We start from the raw sequence: 9,297 nt of genomic DNA on the forward strand, positions 1-9,297 counted from the left end.
CCAAAACGAGCTGCTCTCTGCGCATCTCCACTCAGTTGCCCCACAATCCGCAGGGATTCCCCTCGCCTCGCTCGCGCCCGCCCTTATTCATTTAGCCGCCCCCCTTGCCCCCTGCCCTGGCGCGGACCGACATTTGCAACCGCCCGTGCCCGCCCGAAACCGCCCAGGAGCTGTTTGCGGAGTACGACGCCGACGCCAGCGGCTCCATCAGCTTTGACGAGCTCGCGTCGGGGCTGCAGCGCCAGGGCTATGACGTGACACAGTCAGAGGTGGGCGGGGGGTGGCGTTCTGCACCCTGGATTTGTTGGATTTGTCGTTGGCCACGCGGCCCTGGGAGGGCGGGTCGTGACTGTTGGTGCATGATGGGCGCGACGCCCTCGGCTCGTGGGCCGCTGGGGCTAGCTGCGGCGGGCCCGGCGCCGCGACGCCGCCCGCCTCTCCGCCCCTCCGCGCCTCCCTGATTGTGTGTTGATCTCACCGCTTCGAGCCACCGCGGGTGTACCCGGCATGACGGCGCAGCGGCCTGCAACCCAGCAGCCAGCCATCCGGCCTGAGACATACATCAAGTTCCACAAAAGCCGCTTCAGCTCACCATCTCGTTGACGCTCATTAAACTCCGCCCTCAACCTCGGGCGCCACCGCCCTCCACAGGTGCGGCAGCTGATGGATAAGATGGACATTGACCACAACGGCAACGTGGAGGGCGACGAGTTCGTGGCTGCCCTGATCGACTGGAGCCAGGTGGATATGGGCGCGAAGCCGCCGTGCGCCACAACAGCAGCAGCTCCCAACATGGGCAGTGGATGCGGCCGCCACACGCGCGCAGCCCGCCGCACCTGCAGCACCTGCGGCAGACGGGCTCGGCTTGGCACAGCCCCGCAACCTCCGTTGCACGACGCGTCAACAGGCGCCGCTGTCGCGGATCGGAACGTCCCGGCGCCGGGCGCCCGCCTCCGTCGCCCATTGCTCCGTCCCGCCGCCCCTGCGGGCGCTGCCGACCCGCCTTTCCCCATGCGCGCGCGCAGGTGATGCAGGGCAAGGAGTGGCAGGCCTACGTCGACGCCGCTTTTTCGCGGCTGGACGTTGATGGGGACGGCTTCATAGAGCTGGAGGAGCTTTTGAATCGCATGCCCAAGGCGTTTTTTGAGGGGTGAGCGAGCGCGGGCTCAGCGTCTCTGAGAGAGCCGCATTGGCCCTGTGTGTGGAGAGCGCAAGGTGTGTGTGTGTGGGTGGGGGGTGCGTGAAGGCATGCTACGCGTGTCGAGCCGGCGGGCGGGGGCGGCTTTCTCTTGCTGCTTAGTTGCCCCGGGAGCCTTGCAGAGCGTCCAGCGCGGCCCCGCCGTCATGCGTGCCCTACCCGCCTCACCCTGCCCCTCTGTGGCGGCGCTCCCGCTCCCCGCAGCGACGCCGCGGAGCGGCTGGCGGAGGCGAAGCGCATGCTGCGGGAGGCGGACGCCAACGGGGATGGGAAGATCTCGTTGGCGGAGTTTAGCAGCTTGCTGCACGAGAATGTGGCCCCAGACAGCCTGTCCCTGTATGACAGCCGGATGCGCATCACAGAGGGCGCCGCCGCGGCGTGAGGGCAGCGGTCGGGCGCAGCGGGGACGCTGCGGCGCGCGCTCGCGCGCGCACGCGCTTGGCCACAGGGCACGGAGGCGCGGCGGGGCGCGGCGCAGGGGGCGGTGGTCGCGGGCGAGCGGCGACGCCGACTGGTTTGGGGAAAGCGAGGGACCGCTTTTGGCCGATCGCCGCAGATGGCCGCGCGGATGCAGCTTCCAGGGACCCTGTTCTCGTGCCTCGTAAACCCCAGTGGCCAGCTGCTGTCGTCGCTCCAGGGTTTGTGCGGCGGGCCAGCTGGCTCGAATTGCTCTGTCTGCCACAGCTTGTTTTGTGGCCCTCGGATGGCAGTGTGCATGTCATACAGAAGAGCACATTGAGACATTCTTTTTGCTGTCTCCCAAGCCCTCCGATCCCGCATTCATCCTTTTGCTGTGGATTTTGTGAGCGCACCTGCCACTCCCTCAGCCGTCTGCACACGCACCGGTGCATTCAGAGCCGCTTTGCGCTTCAGTCCGCACGCATGGGCCGGTGGGGGTTGCGCGCCCGCCCCCTGCCATTGCATCACTCCTTGACTTCTGAACCAATGCAGCATCGCTCTTGCTTGTGGCGCCTGTCCGCTTGGCGGCATCTTAGACATTGGTCCCGCACCGCCATGCGTGTCGCATGCAACCATGCATGTGCGCAGGCGCGAAGCGCACAAGCAGGGGACCTTGGCGATTTTTGCCTGCAACGGCCTTCTCCTTTTATGTTGATTGCCAGATGCACTCTTCTGGTGCACACGCATCAGGATTGCGTGCATGTGGTGTGCCGTGCGCACTTCACATCGCCACCACCGCCACCGCTTTCAGGCCCTTCCGACTGCTCAGAGCTCGCGTTACACTGGGACGACGGTCACCAGATATCTTGACAGATATACTCACGTACAATCATGCAACATGGCACTGAGAAGAGTGTGTGTGGTGCCGGGGTGGTGTTCATAGGAAGTGTGTTCCCAAGCTTGCGCAGCAGGGCTCGAAATCATCGCACCAGCGATGCAGGCAGGTTGAGGTGGTGGGATTGGGGTGGTGGATTTAGGAAACAACCAGGCATGAACGCAAAACTGTTCAGCAGCCGCTTTTCTGCTGTGTCCGCGCAAGGACTTCGCCCCGTTGTGTGGTTGCAAACGGGCTCAGGTGTGGTGTGAAGGATGGTGTGCGGGGTGGCGTGTCACTCGGGGTGCTGTGCGGTGACACGGGTTTGACAAAAGTGAGTCAGCGACACAGCCTCGCTCTCTGGCACCGGCGCGCCATAACTTCGGTGTTGTGGTGTGACAATACACAATACAAAAACTGTGTTGTGCAGGAGAGATGCAGTCGCGCGCATTCATCCAAAATCTTACGCAGTGCGGCCCTGTTTTGCTTGGCCCCCCACTTACATGCGGGGTCAGTATGCCGTTGCCCCCGCCGCTCGCGCCTGGCCACGAGGCTGTGGCGCATTGCTGCCGAAAGCGTACTACCCGTGTCCAGCGACGAAGAGGGTCTATACACGCTCTCACGACGCTGACAACTATGAAGCACCGCTCATCGTCCCACTTCTATAAATGGAATTGCAACCCAGTCGAAATAGGGCAGGCGCGCACACACACGCGCCGGCCCCCTGCTGCTCACCGCGCGCGAGCCACAGCCGCGCCTGCGCTCACGCCCTCTTGCTGCGCCCCATGCCGCGTGACGCCGCGACGACCGCTTGCCTCGCCCCCGACCACGACCGCGACCGCCGATGGCACCGGCCGCTGGCAAGCCCAGGTGTTCACGATCCATTTCTCGCTGCCCGCCCCCGCCACCGGCTGCCCAGAGTGCGCCATCCGGTCGTCCAGGGTGCCATCTTCAAAGGCCGGGAAGAAGACCACCGCGTCCCCCTGGACAGGCCGCGTGCAGAGGCCGCGAAGCAGCGGGTGGTGGAACTTGGTGCCGCCGCCCTGGCCAGGCTCGAGGGTGCGCAGGTAACACACGACCTGAGGGGGGGTGGGGGCCGGCGCGGCCGCAGCGAGGGGGGGGTGCGTCCGTGCGATTGGCGACAAGCGGCTTTGAGGGGAGGGCGGCTGCTGCGAGGGGTGGTGCGGGCGGCAGGTGCCGTTGCTGGGGGGCGGGGCGAGCGCAGTGGCTGCGCCGCCCGATGGGACGCGGCGGTAGTGAGGCGGCGCTGCGCTCGCACGCCAGGTTAGCCGGGCCTTGATCGTGTGTGCGGCAGGTTGTTTGTGCGTCTTCATTGCAGCGAGCTCACGCCGGCCCCTGCGTGCCCATCCCTTTGACATAGGAGCCCTCCGCGTGCGGCCCCTCCCCTCGCACACACCGCCCTCCAAGGCAGGCGCGCCGGCGCCGCCGCCCGTGGTCCCAGCAGGCTCGGCGGACAGATGGCACAGTGGGCAGGAGCCGTGCACGCAGCAGGCCAGGCGGGTCATGCACACACACCAGGCACATCTGCACACCCACCTGTACGAGCCTCTGCCCGCCTGCAGCCAGGAACTCCTGGAGGCCAGATGGGTCCCCCGCCGGGCGCCCGTCAAAGTGCACCCGCTGCTGCTGCCCTTCCCGGTAGCGCGTCACGGTCGGCGGCTCCAGGTGCGACGGCAGCGTGGCCAGCAGCGCTGACGTGGACAGAACGAAGGCGCGCGCAGCGGCTGCCGCCGCCGCCGGGTCCGCCGCCGGGTCTGCCAACTCGCGCTGCGGCTTGCCGCTGTCGAGCGGCGTGGCGCGCCCGTCGCCGCAGCGCGGGCGGAAGAGGTTTGCGACGGTCCACTTTGTGCCAGAGAAGACGCGGCCGCCGATGGCGTGGCGCGCGCCGAAGTGGGCGGCCGCCAGCAGGCCGCCGACCGCGGCGCTCCATTTCAGGAGCGCAAGCGCGAGCGTGGCGAGGGCGGGCAAAGAGGAGGGGTCCGAGGCCGCGGCGCCGCCGCTGTGGAGCGTGTCGAATGCGGCGCCGGCGGCGATGACGATGAGAAGGGGCCAGAGTTTGTGGGTGTCTATGAGCACTGTGGGGCGAGAGACAAGATGGCCCAGGAATCATAGAGAGTGGAAACAGTCAGTCCCGGGGGGGGGGGATGTTTGGAGGATATGATCTGGGGGATGCGGGCAACCGGGTGCGGGCAAGTGAATGCGCATGCATGCCGTGCGCGTGGAGGCGTGCGCGACCCGCGCGCGGGCCGACGGGCAGGCCGGTCCTTGCTCTCTTGCTGGTGGTGCAAGCATCTCGGCTCTGCCACCAGCCCGGCGCGTCGCAAGCCCGCAGTGCCCGCAGCGCACGAGACGCGCTTACTGACTGCAGCCCCAGTAGCCAAGTGCACAGCCAGACCCGCAAACCGCCGACCTGAGTTATCGTAATCGAGGCCATCAAGCAGCCCGCCTCGCGCCGCTGCGACCAGTGCGTCGCATTCGTCGGGCGACAGGAAGTTGTGGACTAGGTAGACTGGCGGCTCGGCGTGTACCAGCTCCACCCCCGGGCGCGCCGTGTCGATGAAGGGGTATTGCTGCCGCCGCGCGCGGCCCGCCGGCGTGGGCTGCAGGGGCGCCGGCGCCGGCGGCGCGTGCGGCGCGGCGGCTGGGTGCCCGTCAGCGCGGGGCGAGAGGATGCGGGCCAGCGCGCGGGCGGATGCGGGCAGCGTGCGGGGCCTGGTTGGCGGGCGCGGGTTGGGCAGGCGCCCGCTGGGCAGCGGGCGCGCCGCTTCGAGCCTCACAGCCCGCGTATAGGTTGAGGATATATTAAATACGCTATTCATGGCTACGCACCGGCCTGGTGCTCGTGCAATCAGCGGGTTTTGTGAGAGATCCGACACGAGCAAACACCAAAAGGCTAGAGATCCTCCACAGTGACGTGACAACTTGAATACTACACAACCGATTCTTTCGCGCGGTTGTCCTGGCAGCAGGCCCGCTGCGTGCACATACTGTAATTAGTCAAACGCGCATGACATGTCATCTCCACGTGCATTATACTATATGTTCGTTTCTGCACTACAGATGATGATAGATAAGTAGGATAAAAGGTTTAACATCATGGGAGAGGCACAATGATGTGGTGAAGAGACTGACAGGCCACGAGCCAACTGCTCGCGAGGCTGACTGCAAGCTGACCACATGCAAAGCACCGGCAACAGGGAACCCCACAAACAGCCGGCATCCACAAACCCTCCTGAGTGTCCTCGCATTGATTGAAGTTGGCGTCCCAAGCCGCGTCTCACAAGCAGAGTGCTGTACTAAGACAGCCGCCCGAAGGGTATCCACGCGCACTCCCAAGGCAAGGGCATACCTACTGCCATTGCGTTCATGTTCACGGCCAGGCGGACGTAATGGTGACCACAAAGTTGCCCCTTTCCCCCCTCCCTTGAAGGGGCTTTCCAGGAACAATGCGCCCCGAACGGCAGGGGGTGCGCCTGGGCGCTGCGCGTCCCTTGATGTATTGGGCCACAGGCACAGGCCATACGAACGCAACAACCCATGCAGTTCACTCCATCCCGCCTGCCAGCGTAATGTGGTGTGACTCGCGAAGGGGGGCGGAGAGGCATGCTCCAATTGGCGGATGCGGAGGCCTCGTGCATTGTGAAGCCTACTTTGCTAGTGCCCCTTGGACTGCAACGTTATTTTAGCAAAGAAGACCCATGCACCACCAATCAGGGGGGGCACACCGTTTCCGGGCAGTCCAGCGCCTGCCACTGATTACATTGTCACCCTGCAAGCAGGGCAGTCGAGATTACAGCACCTGGTGCCCGCCATGACTCAGTGCATGCTGCCAGCACCAGATGTGCACAATTCGTGAAGCACCAGATGTGCACGAATCGCACCATCTGCCTACAGGAATGCGCGCTGCGACACAGGTCGAGCAGCTGGTTGCGACACCGCCCGGCTGTGCAATGTTGCTGCAGGGCGGCAACTGGAGCAGACGCGCCCTGCGCTACACGCAGGGCGGCACAGTGTCAAGGGGCGTGAAGACGCACCAATAAGACGATCCCTGATGAATCTATACGTTGAGGAAACAGAAAGGACATGTTGGGTTGAGTCAAAGTATACTTGCCAGCCCTCTCGCAACGCGGTCACGTACAGTTTCATGCCTATAGGAAACATTAGACTCGATAAAACTTGCAAAGCCACACAGTTCCGCCTGCAGGGGAGATGCAATCCGCATTCAAGGTCAGCAAATTAGCCAGCAGTGGGGCCACTGCTGCTCCGCGGGCAACCAGTCCAACTCAATGGATCATCACTCCACTTTGACGACCGCCTGCTGCCTGCACGCTTCCGCTTCCCTGCCGTTCCTCTTTGTGTATGCTTCACATATCGACCGGGCGAAGTCCTCCTCCCTGGTGCCGCCAGGACAGTGCGACCTGCGAGCAGGGAGGTCGCAAGGCCGCAGCGGGTCAGGAGTGCCACCAACGCGGCAAATTCCTGGCTCGCAGCGCGGGGGCACGTGTGGTGTCAACGCATGCATGCTGCAGCGCTTGAAGACGGGCCGCACGCGCTCAAAAGCTGAAACCATGACGTGCACGCTTTTCCAGGCGTGGCGCCCGTCAACGCTGAACCTAAAGAGCCAAAAACCCGCTTTCCAAGCCAAGAACACGCCATACAAGCCGAAAACACGCCTTTCAAGCCGGAAAGCGTGCCGCGCCGCTCACCAGGCGCCGTCCTCCCGCACGCACCGCCGCTGCCCCTCCAGGTGGATGACGCAGCCGCGCCACGCATCGCGCTCCGCCACCGCCTTGGCGCTGCGCGCCATCAGTTCGGCCCCCTCCGGCCCCGCGGCGCATGCGAGCATCTGCGCGCGCGCCTCGCCCGCCGCGCCGACCTGCGTGCGCGTTTGGCGGCGCACCGGCGGCACCAAAGTGAGGACCCATCAAACCGCTCGCGAACGCACAGCGCTGGCGGCGCCATTCGGCCCGCAACAAATCATACAATAATTGCTGCAACCCATTGCTCATCGCGACAGCCCCTCATGTGACCGCTGAGTGCCCGCACCTTGTCCATGCAAGCGTTCAGGAGCGCCTGGCTCGTCACATGCGGCCCACTGTCCCAGGAGCAGGTCAGGAATTTGTAAAACCAGTCGTAGTTGCGATCTGGGGGCGTGTGGCGGCCGACGCACAGCTGTACGAGGTTGCGGGCGCACTCCTCGTCGCCGTTCGGGCAGATGATCTTGTCGCCGCTCTCATGCTGTATGAAGCTGTGGGTGGGTTGGGTGTGCAGGCGCGCGTGCAGATACGCAGTCAATCATCAATCCGCTCTCAGATCAGGCAGGACATATAAGACAGGAACATGCGCCGCTGCACATGCCTCATGAATCCCAGTTTCAGAGAACATTGGCGCAGATAAAGTCGCCCTCGGCCCTTTTGCAACTGGCCGCAGCGGCACTCACTGCGCCTCCACCCTAACGGCCCCCTTGAGCCGCGCGACCACTCTGGCCAGATCGCACTGGCATGCATTGGTGTCCGCGCCCTGGCTCATCCCAAAGATCTCCAGAAGCGCCCGCGGGTCGGTCCCAGGCGCATGCTGCTGCGGGTGTTGCTGCTGAGGTGGCTGCTGTGTAGGCTGCTGTGTAGGCTGCTGTGACACATGATGCTGCTGTTGCTGCTGCTGCTGCTGCTGCTGCTGCTGCTGCTTTGGCTGCTGCTGCTCCTGCTGCTGCCAGTAATGCTGCTGAGCCTGCGGCTTGTCAGCGTGCACAACCTGCGCCAATCGCGGCATCTCGGCTGCCACCAAGTTTGGCACTTTCGCTGGGCCAGCAGATACAGCAGTGTGGTGCGGGCTGGACTCTGATTTTGGCTGCCAGGATCCATGCTGCTCACCTGTGCTCAGACCAGGCTGCTTCAATGGTGATTGCTGCTCACCCGGCCGTGGCGCAGCCAGCGGTTGCACCGCTTCGGGGCCCTGCGGTTCAGCCGGGCCCACCCTGCGAGGAACAGCCTTGCTGCTGGCGCTGGAATCCCTAACTTCTATAGTCAGAATTGGTGAGGCGAGCCAGAAAAGGATTGAGGTCGCCAGCACAGCTGCGAAGACGAGTGTAGGGCCCCATCTGGGCAGTGCGCTGCCTGAATGCGAGTTACTGAGGCGCGACAGACGTCCCAACTTTCCAGTCATGATAAATACGCCGGTATCACCACGCAAAGCGCAGGAACCCGACTATATGGCGGACAGCTTCCAGCCTAGCGGGTCGCAGGTACCATGCGTAGAGCGAGCGAGCGTATGCTTCTGTATTTAGAAAAGTAACCCCCTCGTAGGTCAATGAAGTAGCCGGGCCATCCCCCCGATTTGCCAGCTCCTGCACTTCGCCTGCGCTGGCCCGCCTGCGTCATTGCTCCTCGCGCACGCCCTCCAAACGCAAAACGCCGCACCACAGCTGCACCAGGCCATGCCCTTACAACTTCACATGCCCCGTTTACAGCCACCGACGCCACTCCTACTGCCCTAACCGCTGCTTCCACTGCAGCGCCTGCCGCCGCGCCGCCGCGAACGGCCCGACGCGCTCTCCTGCCGGCGAGTAGAACACTGCGTCGACTGTGTCACCCCGCTCCCGCAGCTCAACCAACCAGCCGGGCTGGAATCCGTCCAGCTCAGCAAACCGCTCCCTTCTGGACGCAAACTCCTCTGGCAACTCCGAGATCGGCCCCCGCTCGTACACCACGCGCCCGCCCTCGCCGCCGCCGCCAACGCCGCCGCTGCCGTTGCTCGCCGCCCCCGCGCGCCGCGCTGCCGCCGCCGCCGCCGCCCCCGACGGCCGCGC

The 9,297-nt window shown here is 64.7% G+C and overlaps 2 protein-coding genes across 2 annotated transcripts in view; one reads left to right on the forward strand and one right to left on the reverse strand.

Annotated features, from left to right (window-relative positions):
* The window catches only part of MNEG_3189 (hypothetical protein), a gene marked incomplete at both ends in the record, with an annotated part of 6,954 nt that extends 5,374 nt beyond the window's left edge, over nt 1-1,580 (forward strand). Inside the window, 4 exons of the mRNA XM_014048337.1 lie at nt 168-269; nt 652-741; nt 1,026-1,150; nt 1,403-1,580. Of these exons, the coding sequence (XP_013903791.1) occupies nt 168-269; nt 652-741; nt 1,026-1,150; nt 1,403-1,580 (495 nt within the window). The remainder of the gene's footprint in view (nt 1-167; nt 270-651; nt 742-1,025; nt 1,151-1,402) is intronic.
* Nucleotides 1,581-3,202: 1,622 nt separating this feature from the next.
* Nucleotides 3,203-8,261, reverse strand: MNEG_3190 (hypothetical protein; the record flags this gene model as incomplete). Its single annotated transcript, XM_014048338.1, has 6 exons — nt 3,203-3,550; nt 4,029-4,567; nt 4,903-5,204; nt 7,199-7,368; nt 7,539-7,740; nt 7,933-8,261. 6 exons carry the CDS (start codon nt 8,259-8,261, stop codon nt 3,203-3,205), a joined length of 1,890 nt encoding a protein of 629 aa, XP_013903792.1.
* Nucleotides 8,262-9,297: the final 1,036 nt, after the last annotated feature.

Source organism: Monoraphidium neglectum, assembly GCF_000611645.1.
Source record: "Monoraphidium neglectum strain SAG 48.87 unplaced genomic scaffold scaffold00390, whole genome shotgun sequence".
Classification (NCBI taxonomy): Eukaryota; Viridiplantae; Chlorophyta; class Chlorophyceae; order Sphaeropleales; family Selenastraceae; genus Monoraphidium; species Monoraphidium neglectum.